Source organism: Pseudophryne corroboree, chromosome 10, assembly GCF_028390025.1.
Source record: "Pseudophryne corroboree isolate aPseCor3 chromosome 10, aPseCor3.hap2, whole genome shotgun sequence".
In the NCBI taxonomy this organism is placed as follows: Eukaryota; Metazoa; Chordata; class Amphibia; order Anura; family Myobatrachidae; genus Pseudophryne; species Pseudophryne corroboree.
In genome coordinates this window covers 202516169-202535447 of record NC_086453.1, presented here as the reverse complement: position 1 = coordinate 202535447, position 19279 = coordinate 202516169, and the positions used below count along the sequence as shown (strand labels likewise).

At 44.6% G+C, this 19279-nt stretch overlaps 1 protein-coding gene across 1 annotated transcript in view; it reads right to left on the bottom strand.

Moving 5' to 3' along the window:
- The window catches only part of ACAP3 (ArfGAP with coiled-coil, ankyrin repeat and PH domains 3), a 400069-nt gene that overhangs the window by 119746 nt on the left and 261044 nt on the right, over nt 1-19279 (bottom strand). Inside the window, exons 7-9 of the mRNA XM_063943035.1 lie at nt 18694-18738; nt 9045-9140; nt 997-1071 (exon numbers count right to left, since the gene is read on the bottom strand). Coding sequence (XP_063799105.1) covers nt 997-1071; nt 9045-9140; nt 18694-18738 — 216 coding nt within the window. The remainder of the gene's footprint in view (nt 1-996; nt 1072-9044; nt 9141-18693; nt 18739-19279) is intronic.

Here is a 19279-nt window from a genome sequence, read left to right as displayed (position 1 = left end):
CCAGCGGTCACTAAAAACTGCAGTTCATAAATGAAGACAAACGTCAATCTACATTGTGTGTGTCAGATATACAGTATGTGAAGGGGTTAAAGTGCGTGAAAGCGACTGCTTTGTGAATTGATGCAGGCTAATTTTCTAGGAACTATGGACATCATTATTCTACTACACTTGGTTGCAAAATATAATTTACTTCTACATCTAACTTGCACAACTCGAGAAGAGAAGAAAGGAAAAGCGCATTACAAGCTGAACAATTCCCACTGAGAGAGCAGAACAAAACAGATCTGCGATGCTGTCAGAAACCATTGTCTCACACAGATGTCAATACACATCCATGCAATGTAATGTCATTGCAGATCCCAATGCAGAGAGCGGCAATTCGGGGTTGATGGTTTTAATAGAAAACAATTAGGATAAGGAGACCCTGAATGGTAAAGAATGGAAAGAGATGCTATAGATATAAAAAATGGAGTGAAACCAGACACAGTAAAAGGACCGTTCCAGGGACAATAGAGTACAATGGTCTGCACAACCCATAGTGTGAGACTGAGAATAATACAAAACATGAGACCACAGAACCATCTACAAAAATATTACATTTATAATAATGTAAAAATAATAATAAAAAAAACAACAACACACATACTTTAAAAAATTCCACTTTTGTAGAATTTGTTTAACCTGACCTTAAGCTAATTTGAATTGATCCACATGGGGTGTCTATCTGCTTAGGTTCATTAGATACAATTTCTGAATACTTGTTTTATCAGATCACAAAATGGCTGCCTAAACCAGTGTATTAATTAGCTGCACAGTGGTTCAGCCCACAAAATGGCTGCCTACTTTGCTGGAAATGAGGCCACTGTAATTAGTCTGAAACGTCACACCATGAAATCGGGCAGGATGTTACAAGATAACATTATAATATGGGGAAAAGGGAGTGATAAAAGTGGGAAAAGAGGTATCTATCATATTGTTATGGCATACAGGACTTACTCTTTGCTGTATAGTGGCATGCTTGTGTTCCATCTCTCTCTTTTCTACAGCTGAGTCAATGACTAATTGGTCCAACTGTGGATAAGAACATGGAGAATACTATAAGAAAATAATAGTTATGGTAGACTTACCGTTGCTAACTCTATTTCTCTTAAGTCCACAGTATCCACAGAATAAACATTGGGATATGCGGTAGCGACAGCGGACTGGCACCAACGATCAAAGATTTCAGCCTCCCAGAATGCAATGGGCCAGCCCCCTACATCCCCGCCTCCTGGCTCAGGCAATTCAGTTTTTTTCCAAAGCTCAAGGCTGGAGCATCATAGAGAGCCCTAATTGAGAAGAAACGCATGCACACCCTTCCGTACAAGAAGGAAGAGGTTAATAGGTGAAAGGATCCTCAAATCAGGTGTGTCAGGGTCGGATCCCTGTGGATACTGTGGGCTTAGGAGAAATAGAGTTATCGACAGTAAGTCTACCATAACTATTATTTCTTCTGCAAGGTCCACAGGTTATCCACAGGATAAACATTGGGATGTACCAAAGCAAATTTAGTGGTGGGGACGCTCCTGATTGGACAGGAGAATCCTTCGCCCGAATTCAGTGTTCTGAGAGGCAAAGGTATCAAAGGCACAATGTCTAATGAATGCGTTAATGGAAGACCATGTGGCTGCCTTACATATCTGTTCAGCTGAAGCACCACGTTGTGCTGTCCATGACGGCCCTACCTTACGAGTAGAGTGAGCAGAGACATTAGCCTGAATAGGGAAATCAGCTTGAAAATATGTTTCTGAAATCATGATCCGAAGTCACCTCATCAGTGTCTGCTTGTCAGCAGGCCATCTTCTCTTGTGAAATCCGTAGAAAACAAAGAGAGTGTCTTTCTGATGTCACTGGTACGATCCACGTAGATTCTCAAGGCACGGACTACGTCCAATGATGCATCTCCAGCAGAAAGGTCCAGCCATTGGAAGGCTAGGACAACAATTTTCGTTATTAAGGTGGAATTTAGACACCACCTTAGGAAGATAACCAGATTTGATCCAGATTTGACCGCTCTATCTGAAAGAAAAATCAGAAAAGGAGGGCGACATAACTCTGCCCCTAAATCTGAAACGCTTCTAGCTGAAGCAATAGCCAGTAGAAAAAGAGCTTTAGCTGTCAACCTTTTAAGATCCACATTGCTTTAGTGGTTCAAATAGAGCAACCTGAAGCACCTTTAGTACTAAACTTAAAGTCCAAGGTACTGCAGGAGGAACAAAGGGAGGTTGGATGTAAAGCATTCCCTGGAAGAAAGTGCGAACATCCTGTAGGTTAGCAATTTTCTTTTGGAACCAAACAGTCAATGCTGACACCTGCACTCTCAAGGAAGCCACTCGTAGCCCTCTCTCCAGTCCTGCCTGAAGGAATGCTAGGACTCTGGAAACTCTGAAAGTCCTAGGGTCAAATTTCCGGTCACTGCACCATTGAATATAGGCTTGCCATATTCGGTGATAAATGCAAGCTGAGGATGGTTTCCTTGCTCTGAGCATTGTTTGAATACAGTGTTGTGAGAATACTCTTGCTTTCAGGATGGAAGTCTCAAGAGCCACACCGTCAAATACAGTTGATCTAGGGCAGGGATGGGGAACCTTCGGCCCTCCAGCTGTTGTTGAACTACACATACCAGCATGCCTTGCTACAGTTTTGCTATTTGGCCATGCTAAAACTGTTGCGGGGCATGCTGGGATGTGTAGTTCAACAACAGCTGGAGGGCCGAAGGTTCCCCATCCCTGATCTAGGTGTTTGTAATAGCAAAGACCCTGTGACAGTAGATCTTGACACTGCGGACAAGACTGGATGATGAAGTTCTGCCCACCTTAACGTGCAGCTTACCTCCCTTCATTGCTTTTTAGCTGCAAGTTCCTCCTTGATGATTGAGGTATGCTACTGCTGTTGCATTGTCCGAGCAAATTTGAACTGGTTTACCCTGAAGAATGCCCCTTGCCTGAACGAGTGCCATATAAATATATTTATTGGCAGGCAACTTTCTTCCTTGGTCCACTGTCCTTGTAACTTCTTCCTGACACTGCTTCCGAGCCCTGAAGACTGGCATCTGTTGTCAGAATTTCCCAATCTGATATCCAAAAGGGTCTCTCTTTGTCCAAATGGGATGTTTGTAGCCAACAGGCTAATAACCTCCTTACTTCCAGAGGAAGGACCATAGCCTGCGTTTTTAATGTCTGATGAAAACCATTCCATTTGGAAAGGATCAGACGTTGCAGAGGCCTCGAGTGGAACTGAGCATACTCCACCATGTCGAATGTCGAAACCATCAATTCCATCACGCGCATTGCTGCATGAATGGATACCCTTTGACTGTGTAGTAGCTCATAAATCCTTGACTGAATTTTGGATATTTTGTTCAATGGTAAAATTACTCTCTGAAGACTCAAATCCAACACAGCCCCCAAGTGAGTCATCAGTTGTGACGGAACCAGGAACAACTTTGCCCAATTTATGAGCCAACCATGTCTCTGCAAACAAGCTATTGCCTGTTGCAGCTGACACTGAAGCAATTCCTGAGATTGTGCCAGGTTTAATAAGTCGTCGATGTATGGAAAAATCCTTATCCCCTGCTGACGGATATAAGATGCCATTACCACCAGAAGTTTGGTGAATACTCTGGAAGCTGTGGCCAGTCCAAATGGTAGGGCCTTAAACTGAAAATGTTGCTGGAAAATAGCAAACCTGAGATAGCGCTGCTGGGACAGTGCTATAGGAACATGTAGGTGATCATCTTGGATATCCAGGGATACCATAAAATCCTCCGGCTCCATGGCCAAAATAATGGAACGTAAAGTCTCCATATGAAACCGAGGCACCCAAAAGTACTTGTTCAGCACTTTTGGATTGAGTATGGGCCAGAACGACCCATTTGGCTTCTGCACTAGAAAAAGGTTGGAATAAAAACCTTGTCCTTGTTGTGCAGGAGAAACTGGAATTATCACTCCTGACTGAAGCAACTTCTGAACTGCCTCTTGCAAAGCCCTGGCGTTCATTTCCAGTGAAGACGGGCTGGTACAAAAAATCCTTTGAGGAGGGTGTTTCTTGAAAGCAAACACATAGCCGTGAGGTACCGCTTCCTGCACCCAGGCATCTGTGGTAGGTAGATTGCTGCCAGATCTGTGCAAAATGAAGAAGTCGGCTTCCCTCCCTGGGGTCCCGCAAGTGGAGGACCGCACCATCAGGCTGATGGCTTATCTTCTGACTTGGTAGCCGGACCTCTGGTAGCCCAATGCTTTTTAGTCTTAACAGACTTGTCAGATTGAGACTGTTTGCCATAACCCTTTCCTTTTGCTTTTCCTTCAGTCCGAAAGGTCTGAAAAGCTGGAACTCTAGGCTTGGATTTGTGTGTGGAAGGAAACTTCACTTTCTTGGAGTCTGCTTTAATACTGTTTAATTCTTTACCAAAAAGAATATCTCCAGTAAAAGCGAAAGACTCCAGAACCTTCTTGGATTCGGAGTCAGCTTTCCATGTATGTAGACAAAAGGCTCTGCGAGCTGCTACTGCTAAGGCTGTTGTCTGAAAGGCAATTGTACCCATATCCAAGGCTGCTGCTTCCATAAAAATAGCTGCCTGTTTGATATGTGCAATATGGGAGTTTTGCTCTCTAGATGCCAAAGAAAGATCATCCTCCAGTGCATCATCCCAGGCTGCCACTGCTTTTGACATCCATGCTGCAGCCATGGCTGGCCTTGTGATTGCCCCAGACAAGGAGAAAATGTTTTGTAGAAAACCGTCTGTTTTCCTATCCGTGACATCATTTAATGATGTTGAAGGCAGAGGTAATGTAGATTTCCGCACCAATCGAATGACAAGCATACCTACTTTGGGAGCCACCTCTCTTTTTAAACAGTCCCCAGCCAGAAGAGGATAATGGTAATTCCATTTCTTTGGAATTCTAAACTTCTTACTGGGTGTTTAACTGTTTGGGACGTTTAAACACAGGTACCTTAGCTTTTAACAAAGGCTCTGCTGCTTCCTCTAAGGATAGAAAGGCTTTCATAGCACTAATTAGCACAGGTATGTCCACAGAGCTTAGACCTTCATTCTCATCTCTGTATACAGACTCGGAGTGTGAGGAGTCCTCATCCTCCGATGAGACCCCATCTGAAACGTGTAGACTGTGAAGATATTGTTTCAGGTCTATGTGATTTATCCATCTGCCTTTCAGCCTGTTTTTTTTTTTTTTTAAAGGCTGCAGATTCCTGTACTGGATGTGATAAACCCCAGGAGGAATGTTGCATGTAAGGGTTAATAGGGTAACCTATCCCTGGTATAGGAGCTAGCATTATCCGCTCAGCTATACTGGATAATGTCTGTGCAAACGCAGGTTCCATTTGAACCTGTGCCTGCCTTGGATTATTCAGGATGCTTCGGTGAAAACTAAAACAGTTTGCACATAATCCATTTTGAACCAGATCCTGAGAGGTTAACCCAGCTTTGCAAGACAAACATGAAATTAGTGTTGGTGCTGCTGTGGAGAGAGTATCCTCCTCACCCTTGCCTCTCTTAGACATGATAAACAAATCACACACCTGTACAGTGTTAACTACACAATTTGTGACTGAAATCACTTTAAAACTTGTTAAAGTGACATACAATCAGAGCCCTCCCTGCTTTGCACCAGCATTGAGGATCGGAATACACAGAAACTGACAGAAAATAGTAAAGTTAGCAATCACACTAGCAATCAGTCACAGGTTATACATTAGTATAATAAGCAATATGAGCACATATTCAACTACAGATACATTTCAAGTATGTAGGAGAAACATAATACTGCATTACCTTATATAGGACTTTAAATGTATTCAGTCGCAAAGCGAAAGAAACAGCAGCAATAGTTTACAGGCTCATACGCATCAGGCACTTATCCAACTATTCGTACTCAATGGTAGAGAGAGACTTAGTGCTGTATCACCCAGCTCAGGAGAGTGGGATACAGTGAGACCTTACCCCACTTCCAGGATCGATCAAAACGTTAGTGAACGCTGAGTGGATCCAGATGATATTAGTGTACACAACTGCCCCATGAACATACAGTGAACACCGACGCACCAGGCATACAGCCACTTATGTTGCGACTGTTTTTTTTTTTTTAGATACACAGCATCTCAGACGAAAGCGGGAAATCAGTTCATGGCGGAAAACTCGAAGGAAACTGGTCATCAACTGGGGGAGGGGTGACCAGGGGAGCGTCTCACTCCCCACTGCTGACATCAACCCCAGGGATCACGGCCTCATATTACCCCTGGAGCCTATGATCCCTAAGGCCTAGCACTGGTGTACCCGAGGTGGCAGCCGTTGTCAACGACTGTTTGGTAGTCTCCATCCCGAAACAGTGCGGCTGTGTCTCGCATTTCCCCTCTAAGCGGAACCGATACCTTACCTTCTCCCCGTGATCCGGCCACAGCCTGGTAATGTCTGCTGGATTTGCTAGTACATCCTACACAGACGCCCGGTAACACAGCCTGGTAATGTCTGCTGGATTTGCTAGTACATCCTACACAGACGCCCGGTAAAACAGCACTGTACACGTGGGAAAGCGTTGTCGCGACCCGGCAGGGAGTTGTTGGAGCGGCTCTTTCTAAGGTACGTATAAGACGCTTTTTAGAAAGATCGCTCAAATAAAAAAAGGAAAAAAAGAGTAAGACTATAAAAATAAAATAATAAAAAGCTTATGGCTGCTAAAACCAACAGCCAACTGACCATGGTCCAGCTCCTGCCGCAATAAACAAAAAAATGAATTGCTTAAGCCAGGAGGCAGGGATATAGGGGCTGGCCTGTTGCATTCTGGGAGGCCGAAAGCTTTGATCGTTGGAGCCAAACCGCTGTCGCTACCTTCTATTCCAATGTTTATCCTGTGGATAACCTGTGGACCCTGCAGGAGAGACATATCTTAAATACCTAACGAGTTAAGTATCTTTAGAACTGTTATGGGTCAAGCAGTAAAATTGAGCAAAAACAATAAAGTATTTTCAGACACAAGAATGCCCCACACCCTCTCTTTACTTCTTCAATAGTTAACAATGGAAACTGCTTAAATTACATTTTTAATTTAATGTTGGTCAATGTAAGTGACATTTACACTGGACAGTCTTAGGTCTTATACATATTGACATTTTTTATATACGGTATTAGAAAAAAAGCTAGTAAAAATGCATAGCAAAAGCAAACATTATGTGTGATAAACACTATATAATGGAACAAGAAGCATTCTTAAAAATACAATCAAGTAACACCAATATTCTCTAGTGTCACACCCATTTACTAGCATATATGAAAAACAATAAAAAACAAGTAGAAAGCACATACAGTAATATGGCGTATCAGTTTAGTCTGATCTCCATCAGGAGGAAAAGGAGAAAAAGATATCAACTAGGGAGGTTCAGCTGAATTCAACAATCAGGTTCAGAATACATACAGTAAGGGAGGCTTCAAAGGCAGCACCCACTATGTGTGAAGGAATGAACGTCGCAATGCACAATTGCAATACATTTTGTAAAGCCAATTTGGAACATAATATTATCATTGAAATAGTATGAAGATATTTTCTTTAATGCACAAGAATCTCCAGCTAGTATTTCCCATTCTCTTGTATTAGACCCTAGAAAATGCAACATTGTGTATGAACAAAAATATAGACTATTCAATTAGCTCCGACAATCAAATTCACCGCTCTGCGTATTCAATTGCGGGACGTTTTCGCACGTTTTTATGGCATTTTTCGCCAATGCCTTTTTTCAATAAAAAAAAAGTGAAAAGACATTGGTGAAAAATGCCTCAAAATCGTCGAAAACTGCCCGCGTTATCATCGGCGCAGGTGCAAAAACACGTGGATTTGCCGATCCACATCTTTTTCACTCCTGCAGAATATTTTGCCTTAATTCAATACCCACCTATATTTTTATACTAGACAGATGCTCTGGAGTTCCCCGTCCCTGTCCCATTCCCTTTCTTTATGGCAGGTGCATAGAGAAGAGCTCCCACATCTGCAGTGACCTCACTAATACCGCTTTTACGCCAAATAGTGCGGGTCGCAGCCGGGGAGCCTGACAAGGGTGCTACACGGCTGCGACCCACTTAAGCCCCCTTCCCCACTGCCATCTCCAACCAGGCATATTGCGGAGTTGGTAACGTTGCCGGTGACGCGGCGGGGGCAGCGCTTGGAGATCCCATGATCTCCAAGCGCCGCCTATCCATTCACTGTGAACGGGAAGCTGGATTGATGTGACCCGGCTCCCGTATACACAGCACAGTTTGCCAGGTTGAACCCGTGTTCAACCCTGCAAACTACCCGAGTTGGAATACCTGGTCACTCGACCCCGGAATTTTCCAACTCGACCCTTTTACACCAACCAGCAACACAGGCTATGCACATTCATGTGCAATAACCCGTGTTATAAGATGGCGGTGTAAAAGGGGTATTAGGGGCAGATATTCTAAGCTTGGGAGAGTGATAACATGGAGATAAAGTACTTGCCAATTAGCTCCCTACCGTCTTTTCTCAAACACAGCCTGTAACATAGACGTTAGGTGCTGATTGGCTAGTACTTTATCACTTTCTAAGGCTTAGTATGTCTCCCCTTAATCCAAAGCGTTAGGAAGTATGCAACAGGAAAGGGATTAACTCATTGTTGCAATACAATGCAAATGAATTGCAACGGCAATGAGAACTCGGATGAGAACACAAAATTAATCCTGGAGTCTGCACCTTGTAGAGTTTGGAGAAGCGCAGCCACTAGAATGCAAGCTCCAAGCTAAACCTAGTAGCAAAAATGTTGTGTATAATTCTGTATAAAATCATATCTACAGATAAAAATAACAGTTCTATAAGGCATATTTCCCATATACAAGTATTCTTTAGGAGATAAGCAAACACGATTTCTCATTTTTTAAGTGAATTTAAACTAAGGAAAAATGAAACGTAATTTCCTTCTAGCAGGACACGGTCCATTACACATAGCCAGATAATGTTTCCCTAAAGTAAAAGCATACGCACCTCCGAGGCCAGTTGTTTCATGTATGGATTCAGCTCATTTAGTAAACTGTACCCTTGCTGGAAGAAGGTGTACTGGGCATGCATGAAGGACAACATCTGTGCAAAGGAAAAGAACACAGGTTACAACTTCTATCTCCCTCTAACTATACAGTATAACATTTTTAACCTATAAAATGATAGGTATTTGATTTACACTTTCCTTGCTTGTGTTTATCCATCAATATACAGTATTGTTTAGAAAAATAAAAAATAAACTAAATTAATTCTACGTTTATAACAATATAGTTATAACAGTAATAGGAACGCAAAATGCTGCCCAATACTGAGGGACCTCTAGTGCTACCCGCAGATGCTGCAATGTGGATGACCAGGTTGCTCTGGCTGAAATTACCCACAAGTGAGCTCATGTGTTGGCTCAAGAGGACATGTTCTCAGAATCAATATGTGCTAATTAGGCCTGACACGTGCTTGGACCAACTGGCCAGATGTGTCCCAGTGGGCTGCACACGTGTGTGGACAAATGTGACATTTATTATTTATTAACGGTTATTTATATAGCGCGCACACGTATTCAGCAGCACTTTACAGGGAATATTTGGACATAGATCTGAACAATTTGTGCTTGAGTAAAATGGCTTATATATGCAAATGTACAGGGATAGTAAAACAATATAGTGTCTATCTAGTTGTAATCAAAGACTCATACATGACAGGGAACAAGACTTTAAACAAAATACATATTTAGGCTGCCAAGAGTAATTTATATAAAAAGTTATTTATTTGGCATGTTCCATTGGTTAGAGATACTCTATTAAACTGTACCTAACAATCTTTTCCTTCCACAACAAATTTTAACTATGTGGGAACATGGCATACATACTCAAGTACACACCATGTACAATACCATGGAAATGTGGGAACATGGCATACAGACTCAAGTACACACCATGTACATACTATGGAAAATAAGATTTTACTCACCGGTAAATCTATTTCTCGTAGTCCGTAGTGGATGCTGGGAACTCCGTAAGGACCATGGGGAATAGACGGGCTCCGCAGGAGACTGGGCACTCTATAAGAAAGATTTGGTACTATCTGGTGTGCACTGGCTCCTCCCTCTATGCCCCTCCTCCAGACCTCAGTTAGGATACTGTGCCCGGAAGAGCTGACACAATAAGGAAGGATTTTGAATCCCGGGTAAGACTCATACCAGCCACACCAATCACACCGTATAACTCGTGATACTATACCCAGTTAACAGTATGAAATATAACAGAGCCTCTCAACAGATGGCTCAACAATAACCCTTTAGTTAGGCAATAACGATATACAAGTATTGCAGACAATCCGCACTTGGGATGGGCGCCCAGCATCCACTACGGACTACGAGAAATAGATTTACCGGTGGGTAAAATCTTATTTTCTCTGACGTCCTAGTGGATGCTGGGAACTCCGTAAGGACCATGGGGATTATACCAAAGCTCCCAAACGGGCGGGAGAGTGCGGATGACTCTGCAGCACCGAATGAGAGAACTCAAGGTCCTCCTCAGCCAGGGTATCAAATTTGTAGAATTTAGCAAACGTGTTTGCCCCTGACCAAGTTGCAGCTCGGCAAAGTTGTAAAGCCGAGACCCCTCGGGCAGCTGCCCAAGATGAGCCCACCTTCCTCGTGGAATGGGCTTTCACTGATTTAGGATGCGGCAATCCAGCCGCAGAATGCTCCAGCTGAATTGTGCTACAAATTCAGCGAGCAATAGTCTGCTTAGAAGCAGGAGCACCTATTTTGTTGGGTGCCTACAGGATAAGAAGCGAGTCAGTTTTCCCGACTCCAGCCGTCCTGGAAATATAATTTAAGGCCCTGACTACGTCCAGTAACTTGGAATCTTCCAAGTCCCTAGTAGCCGCAGGCACTACAATAGGTTGGTTCAAGTGAAAAGCTGATACCACCTTAGGGAGAAACTGGGGACGAGTCCTCAATTCTGCCCTATCCATATGGAAAATCAGATAAGGGCTTTTACATGACAAAGCCGCCAATTCTGACACACGCCTGGCCGAAGCCAAGGCCAATAACATGACCACTTTCCACGTGAGATATTTCAGATCCACAGTTTTAAGTGGCTCAAACCAATGTGATTTCAGGAAACTCAACACCACGTTGAGATCCCACGGTGCCACAGGAGGCACAAAAGGGGGCTGAATATGTAGCACTCCCTTTACAAAAGTCTGAACTTCAGGCAGTGAAGCCAGTTCTTTCTGGAAGAAAATCGACAGAGCCGAAATCTGGACCTTAATGGAACCCAATTTTAGGCCCATAGTCACTCCCGACTGTAGGAAGTGCAGAAAACGACCCAGCTGAAATTCCTCTGTTGGGGCCTTCCTGGCCTCACACCACGCAACATATTTTCGCCAAATACGGTGATAATGGTTTGCGGTTACTTCTTTCCTGGCTTTTATCAGCGTAGGAATGACTTCCTCCGGAATGCCCTTTTGCTTAAGGATCCGGAATTCAACCGCCATGCCGTCCAACGCAGCCGCGGTAAGTCTTGGAACAGACAGGGCCCCTGCTGTAGCAGATCCTGTCTGAGCGGTAGAGGCCATGGGTCCTCTGATATTATTTCTGTAAGTTCTGGGTACCAAGCTCTTCTTGGCCCATCCGGAACCACGAGTATCGTTCTTCCTCCTCGTTTTCTTATTATTCTCAGTACCCTTGGTATGAGAGGCAGAGGAGGGAATACATAAACCGACTGGTACACCCACGGTGTCATTAGAGCGTCCACAGCTATTGCCTGAGGGTCCCTTGACCTGGCGCAATATCTAGTTTTTTGTTTAGGCGGGACGCCATCATGTCCACCTGTGGCCTTTCCCAACGGTTTACCAACAGTTGGAAGACTTCTGGATGAAGTCCCCACTCTCCCGGGTGTCGGTCGTGTCTGCTGAGGAAGTCTGCTTCCCAGTTGTCCACTCCCGGAATGAACACTGCTGACAGTGCTAAGACGTGATTTTCCGCCCATCGGAGAATCCTTGTGGCTTCTGCCATCGCCATCCTGCTTCTTGTGCCGCCCTGTCTGTTTACATGGGCGACTGCCGTGATGTTGTCTGATTGGATCAGTACCGGCTGGTTTTGAAGCAGAGGCCTTGCCAGACTTAGGGCATTGTAAATGGCCCTCAGTTCCAGAATATTTATGTGTAGGGACGACTCCTGACTTGACCAAAGTCCTTGGAAGTTTCTTCCCTGTGTGACTGCCCCCCAGCCTCGAAGGCTGGCATCCGTGGTTACCAGGACCCAGTCCTGTATGCCGAATCTGCGGCCCTCTTGAAGATGAGCACTCTGCAGCCACCACAGTAGAGATACCCTGGTCCTTGGAGACAGGGTTATCAGCCGATGCATCTGAAGATGCGATCCCGACCACTTGTTCAAGAGGTCCCACTAAAAGGTTCTTGTATGGAACCTGCCGAATGGAATTTTTCTTCGTAAGAAGCTACCATTTTTCCAAGGACTCGTGTGCAGTGATGCACCGATACCTGTTTTGGTTTCAGGAGGTCTCTGACTAGAGATGACAGCTCCTTGGCTTTCTCCTGCAGGAGAAACACTTTTTTCTGTTCTGTGTCCAGAACCATCCCCAGGAACAGTAGGCGTGTGGTAGGAACCAGCTGTGACTTTGGAATGTATAGAATCCATCCGTGCTGTTGTAGCACTTCCCAAGATAGTGCTACTCCGACCAACAACTGCTCCTTGGACCTCGCCTTTATAAGGAGATCGTCCAAGTACGGGATAATTAAAACTCCCTTTTTTCGAAGGAGTATCATCATTTCTGCCATTACCTTGGTAAAGACCCTCGGTGCCGTGGACAGTCCAAACGGCAGTGTTTGGAATTGGTAATGGCAATCCTGTACCACAAATCTGAGGTACTCCTGATGAGGATGGTAAATGGGGACATGTAGGTAAGCATCCTTGATGTCCAGGGATACCATGTAATCCCCCTCCTCCAGGCTTGCAATAACCGCCCTGAGCGATTCCATCTTGAACTTGAATTTTTTAATGTATGTGTTCAAGGATTTTAAAATTTAAAATGGGTCTCACCGAACCGTCCGGTTTCGGTACCACAACCAGTGTGGAATAGTAACCCTGTCCTTGTTGAAGTAGGGGCACCTTGACTATCACCTGCTTGGAATACAGCTTGTGAATTGCCTCTAGCACAGCCTCCCTGCCTGAGGGAGTTGTCGGCAAGGCAGATTTGAGGAAACGGCGGGGGGGAGACGCCTCGAATTCCAGCTTGTACCCCTGAGATACTACTTGAAGGATCCAGGGATCCACCTGTGAGCAAGCCCACTGATCGCTGAAATTTTTGAGGCGGCCCCCCACCGTACCTGGCTACGCCTGTGGAGCCCCTGCGTCATGCGGTGGACTCAGAGGAAGCGGGGGAAGAATTTTGATTTTGGGAACTGGCTGACTGGTGCAGCTTTTTCCCTCTTCCCTCGTCTCTGTGCAGAAAGGAAGCGCCTTTGACCCGCTTGCTTTTCTGAAGCCGAAAGGACTGTACCTGATAATACAGTGCTTTTCTTAGGCTGTGAGGAAACCTGAGGTAAAAAAATTTCATCCCAGCTGTTGCTGTGGATACGAGGTCCCAGAGACCATCCCCAAACAATTCCTCACCCTTATAAGGCTCTATGTGCCTTTTAAAGTCAGCATCACCTGTCCAGTGTCGGGTCTCTAATACCCTCCTGACAGAATGGACATTGCAATAATTCTGGATGCCAGCCGGCAAAATATCCCTCTGTGCATCCCTCATATATAAGACGACGTCTTATGTTCGCAAAATAGTATCCCTGTTTGAAAGGGTTACAGACCACGCTGCAGCAGCACTGTCTGCAGGTCTCAGTCTAGTACCTGAGTGTGTAAATACAGACTTCAGGATAGCCTCCTGCTATATATCAGCAGGTACCTTCAAAGTGGCCGTATCCTAAGACGGCAGTGCCACCTTTTTTGACAAACGTGTGAGCGCCTTATCCACCCTAGGGGATATCTCCCAGCGTAACTTATCCTCTGGCGGGAAAGGGTACGCCATCAGTAACTTTTTAGAAATTACCAGTTTCTTATCGGGGGAACCCACGCTTTTTCACACTTCATTCACTCATTTGATGGGGGAACAAAACACTGCCTGCTTTTTCTCCCCACACATAAAACCCTTTTTTGTTTTTAGTGGTACTTGGTGTTGCCTTATAGGTAATTGTCTGCACTTAGTATAATATTAGGGCAATGGATATTGTCTGAATCAAAATATAATTCATTATAAATAGGCGATGTTACCATAGTGGACAGTATACTGGATATATATAGTAAGGAATAGATATGAAATAAGTTTGAATGTATGAGGTAATGTTTAGCTGATTTAAGAGATTAGGTTTGTGTATGTGTTTATATAGATATACTGTATATTTGTGTTTTACAGCAAGATGGTAAAAAATAGTGTAGGGAACAGGTTTATTCTGCTCTAGTCATAAATAAGGCCAGAGAGGTTACAGTAAGATCAAGAGTCATTGTAGAGAAAAGGTATTAGGCCATAAATGATAATAGGTATGTGACAGAGCTCTGTTGGTCATTGGAATTCACAGGTGTGCTTACAGTAGATCAGAATCTACTGGTTTGTCTATTGTCCAGTGAAGGTTAAAAGCTAGGGAGTATAAATTAACTACTATGAAAAGAGATCACATCCATTGATAAAACATTGTGTAACCGACCCCAGGAAAACTTGTCAATACAACAGAACTTTGGATGAAAAGACATTCCAGATTTTACAATACTATACTTGCTTAAGGCAGTGTGGACACCACACTTTTATGACACCATGCCTCCGTGAACAGGACACGACAGCCCAGTTCAATGTTTGTTTTATTACACCTTGGAATCTGACAAACCTATAATTACCTATTCCATTGGAAACTATGAGAATATGATAGTTTGAATTGGTAAAATATGAGATAAAAGGACCAGACTTGTAGTTAGGAGTTAGAAGGAAGAGGGAGAGGGAGAAGAAGAAGGAGAAGGAAGGAAGTCAGTCAGGAGGAGAAGTCATGGAGAACATGCAGAAGGAATGATTCTTGGGATGGCAATCTTTAACTTGCAAGTATACATTTTATGTTAGCAATTGAAACTGTTTGTGAAACTTATGTCATGTTGTTTTATGTTATGTAACGAAGGAAGCATATATAATTATAATTAGTATATATATCACTACTGTGTATATCTTATTCTGTACGATTTGATCTGCCTGTAAATAAAGAATCATATAAAAAGAGCGGTAATATTCAAGCTTGAACTCTCTTTAAGGAATCTTAACTTAATAACTTCATAAGTCATATGTATAAGGACTGCATATATGTATCAGCCAATTAGTTTGTAAGCCTGACATAATATATTTGCAGATATATATGATAAATGCATATTAATTGAAATATATCCATATATTAAATACCATATATGATATATTAAATATTAATATTCATAAATATGATTCCATAAATCAATATTGGGTTAATGTCAGAAATGTGTAACACATTTTTTATTGCCGGGATCATGTAACGGATGTTCCTAGTGGATTGTGTATATGTCTCAACCTCGTCGACACTGGAGTCAGACTCCGTGTCGACATCTGTGTCTGCCATCTGAGGGAGCGGGCGTTTTTAAGCCCCTGATGGCCTTTGAGACGCCTGGGCAGGCGCGGGCTGAGAAGCCGGCTGTCCCATAGCTGTTACGTCATCCAGCCTTTTATGTAAGGAGTTGACACTGTTGGTTAATACCTTCCACCTATCCATCCACTCTGGTGTCGGCCCACAGGGGCGACATCTCATTTATCGGCATCTGCTCCGCCTCCACATAAACCTCCTCATCAAACATGTCGACACAGCCGTACCGACACACCGCACACACACAGCGAATGCTCTGACTGAGGACAGGACCCCACACAGCCCTTTGGGGAGACAGAGAGAGAGTATGCCAGCACACACCGGAGCGCTATATAATGTAGGAATAAACACTATCACTGAGTGAATTTTCCCCAATAGCTGCTTGTATAAACAATACTGCGCCTAAATTTAGTGCCCCCCCTCTCTTTTTAACCCTTTGAGCCTGAAAACTACAGGGGAGAGCCTGGGGAGCTGTCTTCCAGCTACACTGTGAAGAGAAAATGGCGCCAGTGTGCTGAGGGAGATGGCTCTGCCCCTTTTTCGGCGGACTTTTCTCCCGCTTTTTTCTGTATTCTGGCAGGGGTAATTACCACATATATAGCCTCTGGGGCTATATATTGTGGCTATTTTGCCAGCCAAGGTGTTTTTATTGCTGCTCAGGGCGCCCCCCCCCCCCAGCGCCCTGCACCCTCAGTGACCGGAGTGTGAAGTGTGTATGAGGAGCAATGGCGCACAGCTGCAGTGCTGTGCGCTACCTTGGTGAAGACTGAAGTCTTCTGCCGCCGATTTTCCGGACCATCTTCATGCTTCTGGCTCTGTAAGGGGGACAGCGGCGCGGCTCCGGGAACGAACACCAAGGACGGGTCCTGCGGTTGATCCCTCTGGAGCTAATGGTGTCCAGTAGCCTAAGAAGCCCAAGCTAGCTGCAAGCAGGTAGGTTCGCTTCTTCTCCCCTTAGTCCCTCGATGCAGTGAGCCTGTTGCCAGCAGGTCTCACTGTAAAATAAAAAACCTAATTTAAACTTTCTTTCTAGAAGCTCAGGAGAGCCCCTAGTGTGCAACCAGCTCGGGCCAGGCACAGAAATCTAACTGAGGTCTGGAGGAGGGGCATAGAGGGAGGAGCCAGTGCACACCAGATAGTACCAAATCTTTCTCATAGAGTGCCCAGTCTCCTGCGGAGCCCGTCTATTCCCCATGGTCCTTACGGAGTTCCCAGCATCCACTAGGACGTCAGAGAAATGTGGGAACATGGCATACAGACTCAAGTACACACCATGTACATACTATGGAAATGTGGGAACATGGCATACAGACTCAAGTACAAACCATAGAAAGCACCCATTTAAGGCTCTGCTCCTATCATTAATGGCATCCGAAAAAGAGCCAGTACCCAAGGCAAACTATATATTCGGTGTGCCCGCAGTTTAAATGGTTTGGCAATAAACCTGAACAAAGAGGTAAGGGAGCCATCCATACAGTCTACTAAAGATTGTTATCTTGCCAGTGATAAATTCCAGGTAAGCCATTTACCTATAGTATTGTTTTATTCACTGACGGAAGGACCAAGCCACTTCACATATCCGTATACTTTACACTAGGAGCTTATAAAATGCAGCTTTATCAACATATTCAATATTCCCACTATGGGCAGTATTCAATTGAAGTCGGAAGTTCCGACAGGGCGGAAAGCCGGCACTTTCCGCCGATGATCGGAAATTTACGACACTTCAATATTTAACTGAAGTGCCGGTTTTCCACAAAGTCAAAAAACACATGGATGAGCGCAATCTCTGCTCATCCATGTGTTTTTCGACAGTGGCGCTGTCGAAAACAGGCCGTTTTTGACCATTCATTTTCGCCCATAAGAGAGGGTAGAAATGAATGGCCGAAAGGGAGGGGGAAACAGGTGGAAATGGCCCGCTTCTGAATAGGCTGCAGTCGGATCCTCTCCGTCGGAGAGGATCCGACTGCAATTGAATATAGGGGCCAATTCAGTAAGGTTAGCAAAATCTGCTAATCAGCAGAATTTGCTAACCATTAGCACGCATGCTGGGAGCCGCCCAGAGCTGGGCAAGGCCGCCCAGCATGCTGACCGGCGCCTCCCCCCCCCTGCTTCAAGCAGAAATTGCGAACAGCACGCAATTTCTGATTGATAGCAGAAATTAAGGATGACTCCTGCAGGCGCAGCCTAGCTGCGGCCGCAGGAGTCCCGGTGCCATTTTTGTTGTCGCAGCGGCTGCGTATGACATCACGCGGCGGCACCCCTGACACGCCCCCATTCGCGCGTACCAGCCCACCATCTGGGCTGGCACACCCCCGCAACGCTCCGTTTCCACCCAGAAAACAGAGCGTTGCCGCCCCGCGACCGCCTCTGCCTGATTGACAGGCAGAGGCAATTGTAATTTCTGCGGCCGCCCCGCAGAAATTGCGGGCGCATGCGCAGTACGGCCTGCTGCGCACGCGCCCCCGACCCCTCAGTAAAAATTCAGTACGAATCGCTACTTGCGATTCCTACTGAATTTGCCCCATAGCACTTTATCTGACACCGGGTAGTAACTACACTGGTGACACCCTCTTTAGCCCCAAAATGAGCCTGATAATAATCTGATGGAAAGTGATCATGTTTTGGGAGAGTCTGTAAAGGTACTTGTAGGTGTGATCTACTGACTCCCAGGTGCTCGGTCCATGTGCCTAACAGACAGATCTAAACCAAATTAGACAGCTATGGGGCTCATTTATCAACGACTGATAAAAATGTGTTGCTTATGATAAATGGTGCTAAAGCCAATCATGTGTTTATCATATGCTCCCATCATGTGTTTATCATATGCAACAATTTTTATCTTTAACAATGAGTTTTATCACTCAATAAATAATCCCCTATTTTTTAGTGTCCGTTAAAATAAAGGATTTTACAGTAAAATGCAGATAACCCTTTTTATTCCTGTTATACAAATTTTACTTACAGCATCTAGAATTTCAAACTTCTTTTTGGCTTGTAAGACATTGATCTAGAGAGAGGAAGATAAATCAGTGACTTGACCTTGCAGAATATGGCAGTACAGAGCAGGATGGGATACATATGATTTCCTGGCAGACGGGATGTCGGCTGTCACTATATCGACAGCAGCCTCCCGTCTGCCGGAATCCTGGCAGTGAGTCCGCTCACCACACATCGTGCCCGGTGGCTTGCTAAAGATTCTGTTCCCACTCAGTTGGTGGCATGGATGCACCAACCAAGTGGGAATACCCAGCGTGTGTCGGGATTGCCGGCGTCAGTATTTCGCCGGCTGTCGGGATTCCGGCGTCTGTCTCCTGATCGCCAGGATCCCAACACAGCAAGTATATTGACTGCATTCCTGCAGGATATCATATCACAGTGCAGAACTACAACATAAACTATAAGGGCCATTTCCAAACCACAAAAGTGTAAAATCAGCACAAATGCTCTTTATGATGCTACACACAGACTTTTGTGCTACTGCATCCAGTATGGCGGCGTCAGAACAAGTGCAAGATTTTGCCCCAGTAGATAGCAAGGTATGGTTGGAC